The 24,985-nt window shown below is 37.2% G+C and overlaps 1 protein-coding gene across 1 annotated transcript in view; it reads right to left on the reverse strand.

The window, feature by feature from the left end:
* Positions 1–23,998, reverse strand: part of LOC134752915 (serine protease filzig) — a 51,633-nt gene extending 27,635 nt beyond the window's left edge. The window contains exon 1 of the mRNA XM_063688698.1: positions 23,453–23,998. Coding sequence (XP_063544768.1) covers positions 23,453–23,549 — 97 coding nt within the window. The 5' untranslated portion in view covers positions 23,550–23,998. The remainder of the gene's footprint in view (positions 1–23,452) is intronic.
* Between the last annotated feature and the right edge of the window lie 987 nt (positions 23,999–24,985).

Consider the following 24,985-nt stretch of genomic DNA (forward strand, 5'->3'; position numbering starts at 1 on the left):
TATTGAGTTTTGCGGGGCTATTATTATATTAAGAATACTCTGTATTTTATTAAAGAAATAATAAATAACACAACAACAACAAATGTTGTGATTTAAAAGTCAAAAGTTGTGCAGGTGGGCTAATGAATTCTGAAAATTCAAGTAAAATTAGAAATGTATACCGCTACGGAGCGATCCATTATGTGATGGTGATGTTATTACACCTGTTGAGGAAGCAAGAACATGTACACACACAAACACACACAACAACACATGATTTTGATGTTAACTGTTATTACTCGTTAACAGTGTTGGCCGAATGTTAATTGCAATTAACCATTAACGGTTCAATTTGTACTGGTTAATGGTTAATTGCATTAACGTTTTGGCCAACACTGCTCGCTAATTCTGACAAATTTCAAGTAACATTACAAACGCATACCGCTAACGGGAGATCCTGTTGAAGAAGCAAGATACACACACACACACACACACACACACAACAAGATATGTGTGTTCGTCCGAACTGTATAACGCTAACAGGAGAGATCCATTATGTGATCTTATTATACCTGTTGACTGTTGAGAAACCTAAAACATACAAATTTCATACAAACATTGAATGTCAAAGGTTATCGATTGAACAGCATAACGTCTTTTTTTTAAATCTTATTTATTTTATAAGCCCTAATGTTATGATTAAATCGGCTTTTATAATATTCAAATCTGAGGTCCAATGACTGTATGATTAAACATAAAAATAAATAAATAAATAAAAATTAAATTAAAATTAAAAATCTACCACTATATTCAGTAGTGAACCCTAAGTTTAAGATTTGATGTAAGAATAAGAGAAGATCCCCCGCAGAGCATCGGGTTTCTTTTAAGAGATCCAACTTGATCAAGTAATCAAAAATTTGAACGATATACCCTCATTTGACCTAACACCGGTCAGACAGAATAAACCTTAATTTTATAATCGATTGTACAAAAACTAGGATCTACAAAGTAGGTGTGTCACACAGTGGGTGAGAAGAGAAGACAATTGAACATTGTTGTTGGTAAAAACTCAGGAAATCGTTTCACAACAACCTAGATGAAATGTGGAACGAACATATACCTAGACTATCAATATTAGTTCTAGTTACTTAGTAAAGAATGTGTAAGATAAGAACTATGACACCTCGACCCAATACGAAGCGGGAAAAAGGTTAACATTGTGTCTACCACAATTACATAAGTGGCGGGTTTGTCTCCGGCAAGCTCGGTTCTCCATACAAACGTAGTTACGCTCTCATTTTAAAACTACTAGCTAGATTGCTCTGAAATTTTGTACTTACAATAGGATATCTATGTCTGTAATTAGTTTATGTAGCTTCAGATACCATAGTTAATAAAATACAGCGTATTTAAGTTTTTCATACAAAACTTGTTTTTGCTCTATTTCATTTGCTTTATAAACTGGAGCTATATAAACTAATTTCAGACCTAGATATACCTCATGTCATTGTATGTTCAAAGTTTCATTACAATCCAACACGTAGTTTTAAAATCAGAGCGGAACTACGTTTGTATGGGAAGGTGCAATTCCGCCGAGCTTGCCGGGGACTCTTAATGCAAAATTTGATTTATATTATATTATTTATACGTTTTAGGGTCATTCTACTCTCATTCCCCTGGAATCTCATTCCCCTGGCTATCCAAGTAAATTTTTAGAACTAATGTTATTTGGTTTATTTGAATTGTGTGAATTAATAAATATATTAATGTTATAAGTTAAAGATGCTTGTGAGTTTATATTGAAATTTTATGCAAATGAAATGTTATCTAACATTATTATTTTAGCCTAACAAATTTTAATATAATATGTCTATTTATTGGAAGGTGGCTAATAATAGACGATTTACCTACAGCAGAGAAAAATTACAAACGATAACTAGGATAAGCAATTAAGTGAAACATAATACTAATTTCAATCTACTTATAGCAAACAGTTTAGTTTTATTAAACGGGAGTTAATCGCATATAATTAGTTTTTCAACACACTTGCTCAAATCGACGTTTTTATTCCATAGCACCGATTTTTGGCTCATAATCCTAGATATTAAACACGCGTGCTCTTTCAGTTTATTATTCCACTCGTGCTTTTTCATTATATTATCCGACTGAGTTAAGAAGGTAACTGATTGCTAATAATATGCATGGAAAGGGAGCCTTCTTTAATTGGTCGGACTGGCGGGCACCAGCGCGTCCGACCGCCTGCGCGGTTCGCGGCCCGGCCGGCCCGACCGCCGCGCCGCCCGCGGCCGGGGCGAGGGTCGGCCGGCAGTATGACAGATGCAAGACACAATACTAACTGTTTTAACTATTAAAATTTGATTAATATGAGTTTCTTTTTTTTTCTCGCAAGTGTGTTGAAAAACGTCGTATGAAACGCGTGTGCATTGGTCATTACACACCTCGGCTTTCTTATTGCGCGCTCGCTTACAGCTCGCGCGCACAATATCGCCTCGTGTGTAATGACCAACTTAGCACACTTGTATCATAATGTACTATTACAATTTACTTCCGACGTTTTGAAGATGGCGTTGTCCCCGCGGTCTCGGAGAAGACGCGACACGAAGATTACACGTGATTAAGTCCCGTTTAAGATGCCATAGGTTCAAGAACGAGGAGATCGTTTTTGAAAAATCGTACCACTTTCTTAGATCACAAATACGGTTGCCCAAAATTTATAGTAAACAGTTTCAGTAATAATCGCCCAGATGTATCTGCGGACATAGGTTACGGAATATTCCGCTTTATTTCGGTACGTTGCATTTTTTTTATACCACGTCGGTGGCAATCAAGCATACGGCCCGCCTGATGGTAAGCAGTTACCGTAGGCTATGGACGCCTGCAACACCGGAGGAATTACACGCGCGTTGCCGACCCTTTAAAAACCTGTACACTCCTTTTTTGAAGAACCCCATACTGTATCTCGGGAAAACCTCGGCAGGGAGCTCATTCCACAGCCGAAGCGTACGCGGGAGGAAATTCCTCTTAAACTGCACAGTACGCGACCATTTAGGTGCTAGGGTGTGAGGATGAACACCCTGCCGATGGCGAGCGGTGCGGTGATAGAAAGCGGCAGTGGGCATCATGTCAAACAATTCTTCAGAGCACAGCCCATTGTACAAGCGGTATAAGCATAAAAAGTAAACGAAATACGAAACGATAAATCACATGACATAACGAAAGGAAAGCAATCGAAATGGTATCCGCCAATCCACTCTTATGCAACTTAATAAGCTTTTAAAGCTTTTATTTAACGTTTGGCATAATAAACTTTTACTTACATTTACTGTAAACCTGAAATTGCTCCGAGAGACGCATAGTATTTTTACAGTCAACATATTAATTCTTTTCTCCTCATATATAGATAGATTTTTATTTGGTTAATCATACATAATAAAAATTGATTACAAAAATCATAATAAATTAAAACGAATAAGTAAATTATTGTTAAAAAATCACTTATATACGGAAAATTATTTCTAGAATAAATAAAACATTTTCTTTTCATTTCATAAGCTCGACGTTACAATAAGAAGAGGAACGAATAAGTACCAAGTACATATTTTAGTGTTTAAGCCTTTATATGTATGTGCTTAGAGTAACTTATACTAGAGCGGTACTGTCACAGTAAATTTTGTAACCCCAGTAAATTCACTGCCATCTGTCGACACACTTTAAAACTAAAAATAAATATTTATAAAAATACGATAAAATGTATTTAAATATGGATAAATGATTTTTTTTATTTGCATTAATTATTTTTATGATTTTGACCCATGTTTTTTCACTGATATGCGTTAAAATTGTTAAATAACAAACGAAACCGTCAACGCCATCTATACGACTGTAGGCCAAAACTAGTAGCGCCCTCTGAACGAGAATCAAATTTTCTTGATTTTCGAGGCACGTTTTTTCCTTAGACTGTATCCATCTATTACGGAGTTATATCTATCTTTGGTATGTGTGATGATTGTCTTATCGAGAGTTCAACCCTCGTCCATGCCTTATAGAGCAGAAAATCTCCAAAAAATGCATGCAGATCATGCAGATGACCGGATTATTCCGCTAGGATTCTTATCAAACAGACGAAAGGTTAATTGCCCTAAATCTGGAAAGTTATGACATACTTTCTAATTTTATCGCATATTTTTCTAAGCAATGACATAGCGATCTTACAGTCGTCCCTCGATCTACGCTTCGTTAACCAAACTTTTACTCACAATTGTATTTGTAGTAAAATTTTTATCTTCTTATTTAATTATCAAAGTACACACAAAATTTCTCTCTCCGCACAACTTTCGTTTTTCGACCAATGCTCTGGTACACACGAAATCATGTCAATGTCAGGCGTTTGACGGGTTGTTGAACATGACTACAGGGTAATTGTGAGATTATTCTAATTTCCGTGGGTTTGGGTGATAGGTACATGGGCATTTTAAAAAAAAAAAACGGCCAAGTGCGAGTTGGACTCGCGCACGAAGGGTTCCGTACCATCACGGAAAAAAACAGCAAAAAAAATAACGTTTGTTGTATGGGAGCCCCATTTAAATATTTTTATTATTCTGTTTTTAGTATTTGTTGTTATAGCGGCAACAGAAATTCATGGTCTGTGAAAATTTAAACTATCACGGTTCATGAGATACAGCCTGCTGACAGACAGACAGACGGACAGACGGACAGCGGAGTCTTAGTAATAGGACCCGTTTTCACCCTTTGGGTACGGAACCCTATTTTTATTTATCGTATGGCTTCGTTATATGTCACTGGATACAGAAATAAACTTAAAATTAAAATTTCGCCCTACTCAGGTAAGCAGCCGCTTTTTCAGCCAGGATATTGAAGTCACTCACATGGCCCGTGTATTTTGTGAGGGGACATTCCAGCACTATGTGTTCGATGGTCTGGTCTGGGTATCCACAGTCGCAGGCAGGCGAGGCGCTCCAGCCCCATTTGTGCCAGTGGTGTGCACAGTTACCAATTCCGGTTCTAAAGCGGTTAAGGGCGGACCATACGCGGCGGGGCTCTTTGAAGCCGGTAGGAGGTGTTCGAGGTGAGAGATGGATGAGAGGGTTTATTTGGTCCCCATGGTGCTCCCATTCCGCTTGCCACGCCTCCGCCAAACTCCAAGTGGTTTGTTGATTGGGCATCTGTAGGGCAGGAGGGTTTCTGGACTTTAACCTTTTTATGCTCATCTCGTTGAGGTCTCGGTGGATGGGAAGGTTAGAGCAACTGTGCATTTTGATGGCTTCTTGGTGAAGGCTTTTGTTCCTACGGAGGTGTGCAGGAGCTATGTTGCCCAGAATAGGGAGCCAGTGGGCTGGGGTAGGCTTTAAGTATCCGGTAATTAGTCGAGAGTTTCTGGTTTAGTTGCGTGTCGACAGCTGAAGCATGTGCATGATAGGTACGGAACCCTAAAAATGCACCGTCTCCTTTCTTTTCGAAAAAAAGGGGTCGTCTTTTTGGTAATTTCCACTAGGAATGATGAGGACCATCGATTTAATAAAAACCGGACAAGTGCGAGTCGGACTCCCCCACCGAGGGTTCCGTACTTTTTAGCATTTGTTATCATAGCGGCAACGGCAACAGAAATACATCATCTGTGAAAATTTCAACTGTCTAGCTATCACGGTTCATGAGATACTGCCTGGTGACAGACAGACGGATAGACAGACGAACAGACAGACAGACGGACAGATGAACAGTGGAGTCTTAGTAATAGGGTCCCGTTTTTACTCTTTGGGTACGGAACCCTAAAATGGAAAAAGTCGGAGACTTTTAAGAAAAAATAATAGTTTTGTGATACATTGACAGAGTATACATTTTGTATGTGACAATGAGTGGCAAAAATATTAAATAACTAACACTAGACCACCAACGTTCTAATATGTATATAATAATAATAACGGGGTCCCTTTGTTTGACATAATTATTGAAAGTCATAATGTAATGATTGTCATATTATCCTTAGTCATAATTCTAAAACCGTTACATACTTATTCTTTTCTTAACTTTTCAGGACGTTTTTCTGTTTTTCTTAACGTTATATTAACTTTTCAGGATTTTCCCCGGGTTATCCTGGTTAGGTTAGGTTTGTTTTATGGCAATCCTGAAAAGTTACGCGTTTCTGAGATAAAACAAATTATGACTAATGATAATATGACAATCATTACATTATGACTTTCAATAATTATGTCAAACAATAGAGACCCAATAATAACATTTCCATGCGTCTGGGTAAGCCTTATTCATAACTATTCCAAATTTTAAATCGATAAAATAGACAGACGGGCAGTCGCATAATAAGGGTTCCTTTTTACCTTAGGTCCGGAACCCTAAAATATATAAAAGCATGTAGCATGTGTGCATGTAGGCAATTATCGTTAATAAAGAGTCCCCGGCAAGCAATAGGCAGTAAGGACAGTTTATTAGTTGTTGTTTAGGCTAAGCTTCGCCTCCCCATAAAGATAATCAATGCATCCTCATTTTGGATTCCTTATCTTAGTTTGCAAATGCCGTCCGTCACAAAGACGATGGACGGCAATAAACTTTACCTGAGCTAATCTTTTTTTCAACACCTACATTTTTAAGTGCTATCCCCCTGCCCTTAAGCTGCTGCTTTTTAAGTGCCTTTTATGCTATCGCCTGACCGCCTGCAAGACGTTTAAACGATTTTAGCTCTTAAGGTGGTTCACCGGGAATATCCCCGATTGTACAACTAATTGACATAGAGATTTCTGTTAACAGCCATCATAAAATAACCATATTTTGGCCATTCAAGTCAATTAAGTAACTAAAACTGGACCACAATTTACATCTACAAAAGTGGCCATAAATCTATAGACTGTCATCATTTGAAACCGCAGATTGTTTCTATTACGCTAACGGATGATACCTAAATAAAAAAAAAACGGTCAACTTCCATAGACCTTTATGGAATACTAAATGTACTGGCAGAAAAGAATGTTGTTATACATTGCGCTTTATAAACGATTTTTATAAATCACACAAAAGTTATACCTAGGTGAAATTATTTAAAGTTGTACACTAGAAAGAAAAAAAGATTTTTTTTTATTACAACTAAAAATATAAATTAAAAAAAAAATTCACACGGTAGCTACACTTTACCTAGACAATATTTGTAAAGCAGTCTAATGTGAATTTACAATACACTACACTTTCTATATGGTAATTTTGATGTTATTTCTATTCAGATCCCAAGCTCTTTAAAAATATGTTTTAACATTCCTGAAAATATACCAAAAACAACTATGATTATATAAACAATAATGATTAGGCGGAGATAAAATGAACGATGAATAAATGAAATTATACCTTTTATACACACAACTAATACAACGTTTTGTTGTGTGCGAAACTCCATGTCATATTGTATTGTCGTGTCTACAAACTACTTACAATACTCAATGGAACACGTGCTATTTGTTAGAATCGTGCCAATACAAGTGTCATTTAACTTCAGCCAGTATAAGTGGGCTCTCTAATCACTACAAACAGTAAGGCTAAAAGATTGTCGAGACTAAAATACGTTGAAACACTCGATATAAACTTTCAATCAATTATTTTTTAGCGTTCAAGTTCAATGAATAACAAGGAAACAAATCGAATAACTATAACTCGAATTGGCCTGTTACTCTAGCTAGAGCCGCCACAACAACGCCACAAGGTCAACATACACCAGTCAATTCACGTGCGCGGGCGCAACCAATGGGAAGCGGCTCGGTAGAAAGTAAAGGCAGGTCGTCGAGAGTGAAAATGGTGCTAGAAACGGCCGCAGGTGCAATTTGTGGAACAATGGAGGTAGAAATGAAACGTTGGATTAAGCTTGAGTTGACATTGAGTATTAAGGTCAGGTGTGTGATATTGCTGTTTTTCTTGTTATTTAGTGTAAGCAAACCTATTATGGGGACGTCAGTTAGCCGCGACCACGACCAGTGAAACCTGTGTCGAATCGTCGGTAAATAAAGGTAACAAAATAAATTCGCGATAGATCCGTTTGTAAATATGATTTAATATGTGTTCAAAACGCGAAAGTTTTAAATGTTATATATATATAGGCAAACCTATTATAATCCAAAGAAAGGTCACAGATCATTTTTGTCAGACGGGGACTTGACGCATATGGTGACGCATAAGGCAAACAAGCGGACGAATCCTCCGATGGTAAGCTATTACCAAAGAGGATATAATAATATTGTCTTCGGTTACCGCGATACATACTCATGAAATAAAACTATGGTTTGATGGTTTTTCTCTACCACCAGCTTGGGATCCTGTAGTCCATCTGATAAAGGAGCAAGCGAGACATAGACTGTGAGACCTGAGTGTTGGATGATGCTGGACATTCTGATGTTTTGAAAAGATGTGTCCCGCCGAGTTTGTTGCCGGTCCCATATTGGGATACCCTCCTACAATTTAGGAGGGAATTAAATCTTCTCGGGTCCGTGGTGTAGGGTTGGAGCCGGCGTAGTTTTTATCGCGTATATATATATATATCTTTACTTGAAAATAATTGTAGTGTATAACTAGCCTTATGAACCGATTTTGCATGTACAACCAGCCTTAAAGTTTGTAGTCTATGATTGTTCATTATTTTAGTATGTGGGTATTTTTGCACTTTGTAATTTTTCCTCAGTCACCCGTTGACCACGAACGCTGTAAAGAGTTCGAAACGTCGGGATGTATTATAAATTCAATATACGCGATATAATCCGTTTTCATAGTTTTATTTCAGGATATAATAAGATAAATTTTGTAACCACAGTAAATTCACTGCCATCTATCGACATACTTTAAAACTAAAAATGAAGATTTATAAAAATACGATAAAATGTGATAAATGATTTTTTATTTGCATTAATTATTTTTATATGATTTTGGCCCATGTTCTTTCACTGATATGCGTTAAAATTATAAATAACAAACGAAACCGTCAACGCCCTCTATACGAGAGTAGGCCAAAGGTAGTGGCGCCATCTGATCGAGAATCAAATTTTCGTGATTTCCGGGGCACGCTTTTTCCTTAGACTGTATCCATCTATTACGGAGTTATATCTATCTTTGCTATTACTGTCACCAGAGGGGTTGCAAGTGCATTGCCGGCCCTTAAGATGGGAGCTATCTGGCTATGTAAATACATAAAAAACTCGTAGGGTATTGTGAATATAAAAACCGGTTTTTACCATATTATTAGGTTTGTGTTGGTGAAAGTGTCCAACCTTTTAAGAATTCAAAATAACACAAACATTTTTTGAGCAATTGTATGTAGACATCGTAATGGAAACTGGGACATTTTTTTTCTTGTAATAAAATCAATGTTCACGTGATTTTGAGTAGGATTAACTTAGGTTTTAGAACTTTCGTACAAATATTTTTTCCCCTCACTAGCTCGGAAAGTTGTCGTTTATCCTCCAATACAAGCGGGGAAAAACGCGTTTTATCCACTAGTGGGGAAAGTAATTTGACCTTGGATGGAGCGTGTTTAAGTAGCTTGACAGATAACAAAACTTGAAACGCTCATGATAATGGTTCGTTCGATATTAATTATCATTAAATAAATGGTTTGAAAATCTAATAAAAAATACCAAATTTAGCTTTATTTCATGATTTTAAGTCATAAACCTTAAAATTCCATAAGAAACGTTTGTTTTTTTATAATGATGTTAAATATAATTCTGAACCCACAAGTTGAGTCGATGCAATTTCAAAACGCATCGTTGACATTTCATACATCAGAAATGTCAACATTGTCAACAATTTTTTTACTTAAAACCTTTTCTCACCGACTCGCGTAAAAATAGTAAAAATACACAACTTCCAGAGTTTTCTGTTATAATATCGTAAAAAAATGAGTGATTCCAGTGATGAAGATGATCTAACGCCTGTGGATGTTGCACTTTCCTCACTATAGTGAGGTGAAAAGTTTTGTGTTACACACGGGCGCAAATGTATTTTACTTCTCGTGTGTTGAAACACTCGCTACGCTCAGGATTCTATAGGTGAACCACTCGCTTCGCTCGTGGTTCACCTATAGAATCCTTTCGCTTGCTCGTGTTTCAATTCTACACCCGCGGGTAAAATACAATTTTGCACCCTTGTATAACAAATAACTATATTAGCATTCGCTCATTTTTTTTAAACGTTGAATAACTATGACTTCTAATCTGCTGCAGCTGACACCTGAGACTGCTGCCGACTAATAACTATACTTGTGCCCGACCGCTATGCCACAAGACCGTAATGTTATGACTTACGACCACGGTTGTCTGGAACAAATTGCGTGTTTACAAGCAATAAGTTATGCATTTCTAACTTAGATTTGCATGCGAAGTTATTTATTATGAAATATATTTATTACGCAATATGTTATCGTACCGTTGTTTTCGAAGAGAAACAGAGATGTTTATTTCTGTGTGTCATCAGATATAAGTGTATAGTGACGACCGGTCTGGCCTAGTGGTAGTGACCCTGCATGTGAAGCCGATGGTCCTGGGTTCGAATCCCGGTAAGGGCATTTATTTGTGTGATGAACACAGATATTTGTTCCTGAGTCACGTGCGTTTTCTATTTATTTAAGTATTTATATATTATATATATCGTTGTCTGAGTACCCATAACACAAGCCTCCTTGGGCTTACCGTGGGACTTAGTCAATCTGTGTAAGAATGTCCTATAATATTTATTTATTTATTTATTATTATTTATAAGTAAGTATATGAGCGGCGAAGGCGCTCTGAAATATCTAGACATGCATTTAAATGTTCAAACCATAATATAATAGAGTAGAGTTAGGTATGTTCAAATATTTGTGGGCACATTGGATGTTCGGAATGTTCCATCTTGTCCTGATTGAAAATAGAGTGCTAATCTCCCTTCATATGTCGACTCGGAATCGGCATAAGCCGATAGAAAAAACCTTTTGCCTGCGCAATAAGAGCGAAAGAGGCGTCGGCGCGTCGGCAGGCGGCGGCTGATTTTTTTCTATCGACTTTTGCCGATTCCGCGTCGGGATATGCATATCACAGGTAGCAAAGTGACGTCAGCGACGTCATAATGACGTAATTATGGCGTCATAATGACGTCGCTGACATCATAATGACGTATAAATGCTGTCAGGGATGTAGTAATATGCTTAAAAAAAAAATAAGTAGAGGATACCTAAGTATGAAATATAACAGCAGTACAGTAGCAAAAAACATCTTCAATTATTTTAATAAAGACTGTTTTTAATTTTATCTCTAGATTTTTTGTAGTCTGGCAAAAAAGAGTAGAAATTAAAAAGTGGCAACACTGTAGTGTCGTCCCTTTCAAATCAATCTAAGAAAAACGGGACGACACTACAGTGTTGCCACTTTTTAATTTCTACTCTTTTTTGACAAACTGTATTAATATTGTTACCTATACAGTAAACATTTTTTTTATATTGAATATATCGTATCGAATTCACAAAGTGTACAGATTTATAATTGAATTAATCCTGAAAATGTTAGATTAGGTTTCGAAACATTAGGTCAACTATTTTGTAGTCAGAGGGCCTACCGCGAACACCGTAGTTCACAAAACGGGCATCTTTCTCTCTTACTCCAATAGGTGTAATTAACGTGACAGAAAAAGATGCTCGCAATTTGCGAACTTCGGTGTTCGCGGTAGGCCCTCTGAACAGAGGGTCAAATAAATCACATTATGCCTCGAATTTCGAGCGAGCTGAGGTCACGGTGGCACTTTCCCGGCATCTAGGTCACCGCTCCTTGCGGAACAGGTATTTTTGGCCCGGAGCAGGTATTTTGGCTGAGAAACTCGTGATGTTACTGCTTAAATAGTGGTTCACTTGATGTATTTGTACTCGATGACTTTAGCATTGTAAAACTTTATAATATTTTAATAACAAAACTTCCGTGAGACACAGACATATTAAATATATTAATAACGGGTCACTCACGTATTTTAAGTCGAAAAACGCTCGACATGTTTAACTCCGTACCGAGTAGTATCATCATGAGCTTGCGTTGACCGTGACGGTCCGGCGCAGACTCGTCTTAAAATACGTGTGACCCGTTATTAATATATTTAATAAAACTTTATTATGTCCATTATTATTTCCTTCGAGCAATGCTGATTATTATTTTACCTTCGAGCAAACACGGAAGGGAGACGGCAGCAACGAAAAGTACCCTAACAAATATTGATTGCTTTGAGCACAGCACTAATAATCTTTTGGTTGTAGGGTGGTGGGACCATCGACTCTTTTTTTTCACCATCGTAATAAAAAAACCGAGGGCCCACATATTTTTTTAAGTTAAATTTAAAGTTAAGTTATTATACTCTAATGTTTTTATATTCATTTTGTTTGAAGTAAGCGTGGAAGTAATAAAGCTTTTTTATTTATTTATTTATTATTTATTTATAATAAAAAAACCGGCCAAGTGCGAGTCGGACTCGTGCACGAAGGCTTCCGTACCATTACGCAAAAAACGGCAAAAAAATCACGTTTGTTGTATGGGAGCCCCACTTAAATATTAATTTTATTTTGTTTTTAATATTTGTTGTTATAGCGGCAACACAAATACATCATCTGTGAAAATTTCAATTTCTATCACGGTTCTTAAGATACAGCCTGAAGACAGACGGACAGACAGCGGAGTCTTAGTAATAAGGTCCCATTTTACCCTTTGGGTACGGAACCCTAGAAATAATTTACCGAAGAGGTCAATAAACCCACCCTGTAGCCATATTGCCCCGGGTCAATGAACCAAGGAGCAGTTAGGTTGAGGTATAAATATTCATACTGACCACATTATGTGGTTGGTTTTGGTTGGCTCGTGGCATACAAGGAAACAAAGTATCTTTAAGACCTCTCAGAATCTGCATTTTGCAAATAACAACGCATTTAGGGTTCTAACTACGGCTTCCACGATACACAGAATAAGTAGTAGTATTATCATACAGAACGGCCACGCACCGCCCCGCCCCGACTCGAATTACCTCGCCCCGCGACACCAGATTGACAGCCGTTTGCCGGCTGCTCAGTACTATTTTTAAGCAACTTACTCACACTATGACGCATGACGCGTGTACAGACGGGCCGTTCACACATAGAAACGCAAGTGATTTTTGATGTATAGCGTGTCCGCCCTGTGACGATACTGCAGCGCGTCAACTATGTTTGCTGAGGCTGGTAGCTTCGACGCTATCTGGCGCAAAAAAACGGCTTCGCTCTTAACCGTGGGAGCAGTAATAGCATCTTAAGAGTCCCCGGCAAGCTCGGCCGAATTGTACCTTCCCATACAAACGTAGTTCCGCTCTCATTTTAAAACTACGTGTTGGATTGTAATGAAACTTTGCACATTTTATCCCAGAACTGGTGGAAATTTGTATAGGGAATCAATAACCGCTGAACTGATTTAGATGAAACTTGGTATGGGGATATTTTGAGCTGTGGGGAAGGATATATAATAATTTTTATTCCCGAAATCATCCCTTAAGGGTTTTGTTTAAAAGATTAGTTTAAAAACTTAAGGTACCCAAATTACTAATTCCACGCAGACTAAGTCGCGGGCAAAAGCTAGTAATTCATAAGCCTAAAAACCTTTTATGACCCATTTGCCCAGTAATCTTATCCGTTGCAGCTGTTAATACTGACGTGACCAAACAGACAGACAGACATTCCAGTTTGTTATCTTTCGTCCTGTTATGACTTATGACTCAATGATAAGATTTCTTTAAAATATTTTGCCCCATACATCAACCCTTTAGGTTTCTGATTGTGACACATGACATCCATTTTTATAAAACTCATAACTTAATAACAAAAACCGGCCAAGTGCGAGTCGGACTCGCACACGAAGGGTTCCGTACCATTACGCAAAAAAAACGCCAAAAAAATCACGTTTGTTGTATGGGAGGCCCACTAAAATATTTATTTTATTATGTTTTTAGTATTTATTGTTATAGCGGCAACAGAAACACATCATTTGTTAAAATTTCAACTGTCTAGCTATGAGACACAGCCTCATGACCAGGCATCGTAAACTGCGAGCGAAATCGATTGAAGTACTAGGGTGGTAACTGGTTGTCAATGTCATACGTCATTTCAATGGATTTCGCTCGCAGTTTACGATGCCTGCTCATGACAGACGGACAGGCAGACAGACAGACAGCGGAGTCTTAGTAATAGCAAAGATAGATATACCCTCTTTGGTAAAAGGGTCCCGTTTTTACCCTTTGGGTACGGAACTCTAAAAATTAACAAAAGGTGATGCGATTTTTTTTGTAAAATTATTGGTGCAAAATAAAAAACAAGTGCTGTAATTTTTTTTTAAACAACAACCTCTATTCTTTTAATTGTCATTGCTGTTTTTATTACAACACAAATGCAAAATTCATGCAAACTGAGTTAGAAAGTAACCATCATAACCATAGCAAACATTTTGTCAACCTGTGGTCATTGGTCTCACCTCACGTGTGTTTGAACTTTCTCGATCGTTTGTAAACAGTGATTAAAGTGATACTTTCCAGCGACAATTTCACCTGCTAGTTAGTGTGACAATATAAATACTGTCTTCGGTTACCGCGATAGTTACTCATGAAATAAAACTATGAAAACGGATTATATCGCGTATATTGAATTTATAATACATCCCGACGTTTCGAACTCTTTACCCACCCGTTCAGTGACCCGTTGACCACGAACGCTGTAAAGAGTTCGAAACGTCGGGATGTATTATAAATTCAATATACGCGATATAATCCGTTTTCATAGTTTTATTTAATATAAATACTCTTTTTTTCACACCTCATAATATATCTCACGTCGCTCCTCGGATAGCCTGGAGAATTTTATAATGACGGGTAAATTTGGAGGCACCAGACCTCAGGGCCCTCCTCCTACTAGATGGTGTGCTCAAATCACTGCACTTATGCAATTAAAACTGCACGAGGCCATGCGCTTGGCGAAGAATAGACTATGGAGGAACCTGATCTTCAACAGAAGGACATGATGTCACGATCCTCAGCATTGAGGGACCGACTGAAGAAGAAGAAAATACACAGGATGGCTAAAAAATAAGTGCATTTCCGTTGCCAGGGAGGGCCACTTATTTTTTAACCACCATGTATAGTAAAATGCGTAGGAAAAATGAAACAATCAGAAGAATGCATCCGAATTCTTGTTACGGCCTTGGCCTCCATTCCTAAATAAAAATTCCTAAATAAAAAAACACTATAAGTAATGATGTGTTATTATATCATCAGCATCTGATACGAAGATGGGCTATTGGGAGCATTTTAAATTAATTAAGTTGGCTCTTCGTTTCAAAGCACAGTGTACACTGTGTACAGTATAAGACCTTGCTTACATAATATGTACATATTACGTGGGAGTCGTAGGACGTATATAGGGTACGTGAGCCACCTAAGGGCGCACCAGAGAGCGGATCAGCTACACGCTAATAACGCGAATTAAAAATTGCCTACTCCAGTCATACATCCTAGAGCACACAGTCGCTGTGGCCGAAATCGGTCAAGAGAGCATCATCATCATCACATATTATGTAAAGATTGTATCAAATTGATTTGTTGATAAGTGTTCAATCAGAAAATTAATCTTCATAACCAGTGGATAAATGAGTATTTACAACGAACTGCAAAAGTGCATACCCACTTTATTAATTAATTCCATTTATAAAGTTGGTATGCATTTTTGCAGCTGTGTGTAATTGCAAAAAAAACGTGAACTTATTGCTGTGTATGGACCCACATCTTGGAGTCTTCGGTGCTTGGTGAATCAACTAGGTCCCAAAGTAAGCTTGTGTCAGGTTTTTTTTTAATAGCCTGTAGTGTCCCACTGCTGGGCAAAGGCCTCTCCCTTTGATTTCCATGACTCCCGTTGTTGAGCTGTTTCCGGCCAGTTTTTAGTGAAGGTGTTTAAGTCGTCCCGCCATCTCCGCCTGGGCCTGCCACGTCCGCGCTTCTTTTGCGGCATCCACTTGGTGGCTATACTAGCCCACCTATCCGGATGCATGCGGCAGACGTGACCTGCCCAGTCCCACTTCAGCCTAGCGGTCTTCTCCCCTACGTCAGCTATGCCTGTTCTGGAGCGCAGTGTAGTGTTTCGGATGCGATCCATCCTTGTTCTTTGGTTACGCTTAATTATATATTATATTCTATGGGGTAACTCTGTTGATGTCGAAAGGGTATTCAAACTCCAAAAGAAATGCGTGCGTGCTATAGCAAATGCTCATATACGGACTAGTTGCAAACCACTTTTTAAACAGATGAACATATTACCTCTAGCTTGTATGTATATACTGAAAATCTGTAATTTTTCAAAGAAATACCCAAAATATTTCCAAAAGCGTACAGACATGTGTTCACTTAACCCAAGAACACAATACAAAGATATCTTACATCAGCCACGATGTATGACAGATATATACAGAAAAAATGCTTATAACATGAGTATAAAAATCTATAATAATTTACCTGTTCAAATAAAATCACTTGTAGGCAATAAGTTTAACACAACTCTAAGGAAATGGCTTCTTGATCACTGCTTCTACAACATTAGTGATTATATTGCCTATAAAGAGTAAAATGATGATTTCACTAATTGTACATAATGTTTAATTTACTGTTGTTCGTTCTTTATATTTTTAGCCTAATGTATTATCTTTAAAGTTAAATTAAAATAATGTACGCTTGAAAAATTTCTGTACCTTATAGTTTTTTATTTGCATGGTTTAATTCATTATTAACGATGTGTAAATTTGCATGCTGTTTAAACAGCTGAAGAAGGTGAAACGATTGTATGTAATGTACATTTAACCTAAGACAATTATTGTACCCTTTTTCTGCAAATAAAATTATTATTTCTATTTTTATACTTAAGTAGTACCTAAGTACCTAGTTCCGTTTCTTTTATTGAACGTAGTACAAGTAATGTAATAATCGTAACGTTATAAATGCAATGAACCATTCACCACTCTTTTACGCTAGAGTAGATTTCCAATGCCCAAGTAAAAAAAAAACTTAACTGATGGTCACGGTCATAAACATGTATACATTGTTTTCACTCTATACCATTATAATAAATGATAGGTAATGTGTATACATGTATATGATCGACAGTCCATGAGATCTGTTACGACTTTTACTTTGAAGAGAATTAAGGATTATTAAATAATCCTAAATTTAATAAATAATTTTAAATTTTAAAAATGTTAAACACTAATTACAATTGATGCAAAAGGGATGCAATGCAACTGAGATGATAATAATATCTTAAAGTAAAAAAATTAAAATTTGTAAACAAAAAAATAAAATATATAAACACATACAATTATAATAAAATTAAGTCCTAACATTGAACGAAATAGCATTAGGTACACTCGTCATTATAAATATAGGACTTATTAAGTAACTAATCGTGCATTTGCTCGTACTTGTCCGTACATGTATTGGCGCGGGTGCGACGGACGATAACTAACATGATTCAAATATCACTCTGAACTACTCTATCGTTCGAAGTGGCCGGATCCGTCCGCTCGTTTACCTCCTATATTATAAAAACCGGCCAAGTGCGAGTCGGACTCGCGCACGAAGGGTTCCGTACCATTACGGAAAAAACAGCAAAAAAATCACTTTTGTTGTATGGGAGCCCCATTTAAATATTAATATTATTCTGTTTTTAGTATTTGTTGTTATAGCGGCAACAGAAATACATCATCTGTGAAAATTTCAACTGTCTAGCTATCACGGTTCATGAGATACAGCCTGGTGACAGACAGACAGACGGACATACGGACAGACGGACGGACAGACGGACAGATGCACAGCGGAGTCTTAGTAATAGGGTCCCGTTTTTACCCTTTGGGTACGGAACCCTAAAAAAAATAGTCGATTAATATGCTTATACGCAGCGGGATGCCGGTTCATCCTCCCCGGGGTGATATATGGACTGATAACACATATTCTTGCTACTTGGGATTTTATTACTGGACCTAATTGAGATAAATTACATATTTAATCGAAACACGTATTCAACGTGGAGTTTTTTATGGCCTTAATTAGGTGAAATGTAATTATGTGATAATGAGGGCTAACGCGTATGAATTCGCCGCTAGGGGCGCTAGTGTAGATGGTGGTCTTTTCCATAGTTCGAAATGTCAAATGTCACTTGTCACTTCAATGACTGACAGCTGTTCTTTAGTCTTTTGGACCACCATCAACAGAGGCGCCAACTGGTGAGCAAAAAAACGATAGCCCTCATTAAGTTAGGTGTTCTGGTTATTTATTTTTAGTGATTTTGTCAAGAATTTTTGATATAGACGTGGACTTAATAACTTTTTAGAAATTGGATTATTATAATTCTACTATTTCGTTGTATAAATTTTGAACTTTATCAAAAGGCTTGTGTTGGCGGTACTCAGACAACGATATATAATACTTATACAAATACATAGAAAACATCCACGACTCAGGAACAAATATCTGTGTTCATCACACAAATAAATGCCCTTACCGGGATTCGAACCCAGGACTATCGGCTTCACAGGCAAGCGCCATCGACAATAAGGTCCCTTTTTATAGAAAATACCACATTTTATTATAATAATTATTCTGTATAATTATATATACGTGGAAACTGGATAAGTGGAACCTGGGTTAGTGGAAAACCTCTTTAAGTGGACCCAAGTTCTCGGTTCCAGTCCCTTGGCAACGAATTGCCTCTATAAGTGGAATTTTGGGACCTCTATAAGAGAAATCCATTTTTTTGAAAATTTCTTATTTTTACCTCTGTAACTGGAAGCAGCCGTCTCCGAAAACTCTATGAGTGGAATAGCTCGGCGTTATAAAATTTGTATTTTTAATAAACCGTCACAAGGAGGGTAGTTTGTTTCGTTAACATTATGGTTCGTGTTTTAATTTTCACTACGTATTTTGTATCAGATTTTGGTTTTTTTACCCGTGGTGTGGTTACAAACCAAAATAACGGATTTTTTTCATTAAAGTACAATCGTACATACATTGATTTATTTAACCATACTGGTTTCTCTTGCATAAATAAATATTAGGAGGTGTTTAAATATAAGTTACTTCATAACACAGGACAGATATACGAGTACTGTGGATTATTTACAGTTTTGCTTTTTTTTAAGTCAGGATTACATACCATTTTTTTGTTAATACATATCTACATACATATTTAATAAAAGATAATTATTTAAATCTTGATCACTTATTTGACCATACGTGACCTCTATAAGCGACATTACTAGCATCCACAACCTCTGTTAGCGAGAGCCTCTGTAAGTGAGAAAACGTTTTATTTGAACCTGGTTAAGTGGAAAACTGGATAAATGGAAAACCTGGATAAGCGGAACTAAACAGCCGGTCCCTTGCGATTCCACTTATCCAGTTTCCACTGTAGTAATAGATGTAAGCATTAACATAGTTATAAGTACATACTAACACAAGCTATGCATCTGTAAAATTTACTCGAAATAAAAATGTCATCATCATCATCATCATCATGTCAGCCGATAGACGTCCACTGCTGGACATAGGCCTCCCCCAAGGCTCGCCACTCCGACCGATCCTGTGCCGCTCGCAACCACCGAATTCCCGCGACCTTCACCAGGTCGTCGCTCCACCTCGTTGGAGGCCTACCGGCAGTTCGTCTTCCGGTACGCGGACGCCACTCCAGAACCTTCCGGCCCCACCGGCCATCAGTTCTGCGAGCAATGTGCCCCGCCCACTGCCACTTAAAAAATAAAAATAAATAAAAATGAAAGAAATAAAAATGATTTATTTTATTTATAACTTATTACCAACCTCCGTTAAACGGTGGTATAGTCCAAGTTTATTGATAATAAAAGGTTTAAATAATCAAGTAGTGAGTAAACTGTCGTTAACTGATAAGTAATGGGGTATAAATTAAACGACAGTTAAGTGATTGAGAGGGCTTTTAACCAGCGGCCGTAGCACGGTCGCATTTTTATCACCTGTCACCATGCCTGTAGCCACCGTGTATAATAAATAGTTTTATATAAATACTTATAACTCTTATAAGCATTCATCGAAAACATGTATAGTTAGTTAGTCAGTTAGTTTTACTGGGCATTTTCCGCAAGTCGACATCCAATGTGCCTATTTTGCGTGAATACGAGGTAGGCCTATTCTAACCACCCCAGCTCGTCCATGAAACCTAGCAAGGTCTTCAGGCCGTTCCATCGGTTTGCCGCTGTCACTGTCACATTTCGCAAGAAAGAACGGGAAAGATCATGCGCGCCAAGTGTCAATTTTGATAGAATTTTGTCGATTTTTATTTATTTTAAAAACGTTACCTTACAATTTCGAAATTCGAAAGCTATGAAATTACTATTTAAGTTAAGATTGTTTTTTCTTCTTTTTAAGTTTATAGTGTCACATAATAAATAACCGAGTAAAGTTGGATTAAAAGTCCGAGTTAGAGGTTACTTTGGGAATTAATTGTATCGAACGAAGTGTCATAATTCGTGTATCGGAAGCTATGTTGTTAAAGATAATATAGTCAAGAACTACATATATTTTTTCCACGTCTACGAATATCAACGCCTCTTAGAAAAACATGATCATATAAGGAGATTTTTCGCCTTCTGGCTCAGGGAACCGCCTTCAGGTTGCTAACTGTCTCCTTCAGTGTGCACGGATTCCCTAGGTCCTAGCTCCTGTGTACTTATACCTGTTTACAGTCTAGGAGAATATGTTTTGTTGTTTCTTCTTCTTCCATACACGCTCTGCACATGGGGCTGTCCGTTTTACCCATATTATGTAGGTGTTTGTATAGTGTGATATGTCCTGTTACTAGTCCTACTATTTTACGTAGTTGGCTTCTCGGTGTTTTCAGTAGTATTTTGGTGAGCTTGTGGTTCAGTTCCGGTAGAATATCTTTGGTTTGCCTGCATGTTTTCATTTCATTCCAGTACTTGTTGTGCAGTTGTATGTGATGTTGTTCTAGCTGGTTGTGTATGTAAGATACTGGTAGGGGCATAATTGACTCGGGTCCGTATGCCGGTGTTTCTGAACCTTTTCTAGCCAGTTCATCCGCTGCATCGTTTCCTCTTGATCCACTATGATAAAACATGTATAACTCAGGAACAAATATTTGTGATAAACACACAAATAAACTCTTTGACTAATGGACCGGGACCCGGGATGGGAGAGGATCGTGCGGCCAAGAGAGCTTATCTGGGGCGACCAACTGGGAGACCAGGGAGACGTCCGGTCGGAAGGCCTAGTACGATGGATCGATGAGGTCCAGAAAGACCTACGTGACATCCAGGCGACTGAATGGCGTCGGATCGCACAGGATAGGAACGAATGGCGAAATCTAGTATCGGAGGCTAAGATCCACTTCGGGTCACTGAGCCAGCGAAGTAAGTAAGTACTCCGGGACTTGCTGCTTCGTAGGTCACTATTACCACCATTTTACCAAGTTTTAGGTGTTTTTTTTAAATACCAACAGGTAAATAAGCATACGGCCCGCCTGATGGTAAGCAGTCACCGGCCTATGGACGCCTGCAACACCAGATGTTACATACGCGTTGCCGACCCTTTAAAAACCTGTACACTCTTTTTTAGGGTTCCGTACCAAAAGGGTAAAAACGGGACCCTATTAACTGGCTGGCTGGCTAAGCTGTATCTCATAAACCGTGATAGAGAGAAATTTTCACAGATGATGTATTTCTATTGCCGCTATAACAACAAATAAGTACTAAAAAGTACGGAACCCTCGATGCGCTGGTCGGACTCGCACTTGGCCGGTTTTTTGAACAACTCCATACTCTGCCCCTGTGGTTAAGTTTCAAATATGAATACAATATAAATATGATAGGTATTTTTAATTTTTAGCTTTAGTTATTATAATTGTAGTTAGTTTTAGTTTTATATTCATTTTATAACACTTATTATCAAATAAATGAGTTTCATATAAATATGAATAAATAAAGACCCATCTTTTACTTCTATTTAACCGAGCGAAAGCAAAGGTTTCCGTTTCAGCTCGGGCAAAAATATTTTCGTATATGTTCGAATGTTCAACATCTTAAATATATTTTTTCGTCGATTTAAACCCACTAATGAAAAATAAAAAATAAATAATTGTTAAACTTGCGTGTTTAAGTGAAATTCGCTGTTAAATGATAACATATCAATAAGATGTTTTATAAAATATAAAATTTGCATCCAAAATATGTTATTTTTAAAATATTAAGATTAAGGACGGTTTCACTCACTATTATTTTTAGTCGCATTTGGCGACATGTTTCGGATTCTTCGGGAATCCTTCCTCAGGCACGAGTGTCCGCGGCGGCTGTACGTCGTGCATGCAAACACAAACATACATGCCAAACATGTCGCCAAAAGCGACTAAAAATAATAGTGAGTGAAACCGTACTGATCTAAATATTTTGAAATATAGGTATGTCTCACGAATACTCACGATAGTTTAATTTCGATTGTAATTTTTATTTTCACATCACCTATTCGAAAAAGGACTTATTCTTCCCTGCTAGGAGGGATCAAAGTGGCACTTTTCTGTTCTAGGACACGATTTTTTTTCTTTTTTTGCATACATTTTATTAAGGTAATTCATATTTTGGAATATAATAATTTACTCATAAGTGATGTGAAAAACAGTATGTGTCACATGGTAGCAAATTTATTTCCACCTTGGGCGATATCGCTTGAATCCCTCACTACGCTCAAGATTCTATTTTAGAATCCCTCGCTACGCTCAGGATTCAATTATAGAACCCTTCGCTTCGTTCAGGATTCAATGTACGCCCTCGCCGTAAATATGTCATTTTGCTCCCTTGTGACACAATCTACTATTTTAACTCAGTTAAGTAGGAATATAAATTCAAGGGGTACCTAAGAGAAACGTGGTTTATTTTGCTCGGGGTCAGAGAAATCGTATGTGGAAAGTCAACATTTTTCAAAATCAAGTTTTTCTAGTATTTTATTGCCTAAAAAGTGTTTTATTATCTTTATATTTTTTTTGGGTTCCGTACCTAAAGGGTACCGGGACCCTATTACTAAGACTCCGCGTTCCGTCCGTCTGTCTGTCTGTCCGTCTGTCACCAGGCTGTATCTTATGAACCGTGATAGCTATAGACAGTTGATTTTTTTACAGATTTATTTCTGTTGCCGCTATAACAATAAATACTAAAAACAGAATAAAATAAGTATTTTAGTGGGACCATACAATACGTGATTTTTTGCCGTTTTTTTTTTCGTAATGGTACGGAACCCTTTGTGCGCGAGTCAGACTCGCACTTGGCCGGTTTTTTTTTGTTTTAAGGTTAAATAATTTTAGTCTTTACTATGTAAATAAAATACTAACTTAAACCTGTATTCTTACCTCTTTCATATTCAATAGCTCCACAGGCCAAAATGTCCAAAAATAACACTAAAACCACGAAACAATTCACACGAAAAACACACTCCCTAACTGTCATGGTGACGTTTAAATCCCGCGCAAATTAAAAACAAAAACTACACATAGCGACTCCTAAGTCTAGGCATTTTTTTTTATTTTTTTTTTCAGACGAGCGCTCGAGACGGCGTTTGGAAACCCACTAGCCAACTGACCAACTTAATGCAGTAAAATAAGAAACATACATATTACAAGTATAGAAGGAAAGCGACAAAGTTCTTTAATTTCTCCTCATTAGCATCTCAACCTAATTCACTTGCGTTTAAAGTTGAGAATAGCAGTTATGTCTGGGATAGGACTTGGTCGCAGTAAGTTGGAACTTGCTAAACGAGTGAACGGTGAAATGAGAAATTGTGAGAGACGGACGTATGTCAGAGGGAGATGGGTAGACATTTCTTTTTACAATGCGGCTCTGTAGAGTTTGGAGTTGAGAAAGTTTTGGCGGGTTGATTAGTACCATGCATCGATTTGGTGGGTATGTTTTTTTCGTTATAGGCGGGTTAATCCGTATAAGTTTTGTCAGTAACAGTAGAATAAAGTAAAAATTTTTTTTCTAAATATTGTTCCTCTATATCAACGCAAATTCTTGTATAGGTTTCTTTAATATTTTGTGTTTTTTTTCTTCGTTATAGAATGTAGTTTCTAATATTTTCAACTATTCTAAACTATGTAAGTAAATAAGTAATACAGATAACACAGTACGTGAAACTTGAATCGTTTAAAAAATATTTAATTTAACTTCACGCTGATTTATATTTATTTACATTACTGTATTTGTTTTTTTTTACGTATTTTTATGAATACCTAATTGAACAGTTAAGTGTACCTAAACGTTGTATTTATTTTATATTTACAAATATACGATACATTCTGTACATAGGTAAATAAAATATTTTGTATTTATGGATTTATGTCATTTCCGTCCGTCCGTATCCGTATCCGTTTGGAATATACTACAAATCCTAATTCGAAAACTATTAAATAAATTTAATTATCCAAAAGAAGATAAGTAGTAGGTAAACAGGTATCTTAGAATATCAACACAAAAGTCGTCCATATACTACGGTATCCGCTTATCAGACGAGCCATGTTTTTTCAGGATCAAAGTAAATAAAGCCCAAGTTCAAAGTTACAGCGCCTATTTATAACATATCGAGCATAGTAACGGAGGAATCTCACTTTTTTAACAACCTGTATGACATAATTCGTCAAATATGACCCCTTTCCCATACATTCGAAATACTAGCACAATTCTTTACAAACTTATCGTTACGGTTGGTGAAATGCTTAACTACAGTAGCTCCGTACAAAAATGTCACACAATGTTAGACGGTAGCGACATCGCCAGCGGTAAATGTAAGTTGGATCCTTCACAAACTTAAGTTTGCGGGTGGTGAAATTTTGAACTCCAGTAGCTTAGTAAGAAAATGTCAACTGTTGTTATACAGTGGCGGCATG

Source organism: Cydia strobilella, chromosome 25 (assembly GCF_947568885.1).
Source record: "Cydia strobilella chromosome 25, ilCydStro3.1, whole genome shotgun sequence".
Taxonomy (NCBI): Eukaryota; Metazoa; Arthropoda; class Insecta; order Lepidoptera; family Tortricidae; genus Cydia; species Cydia strobilella.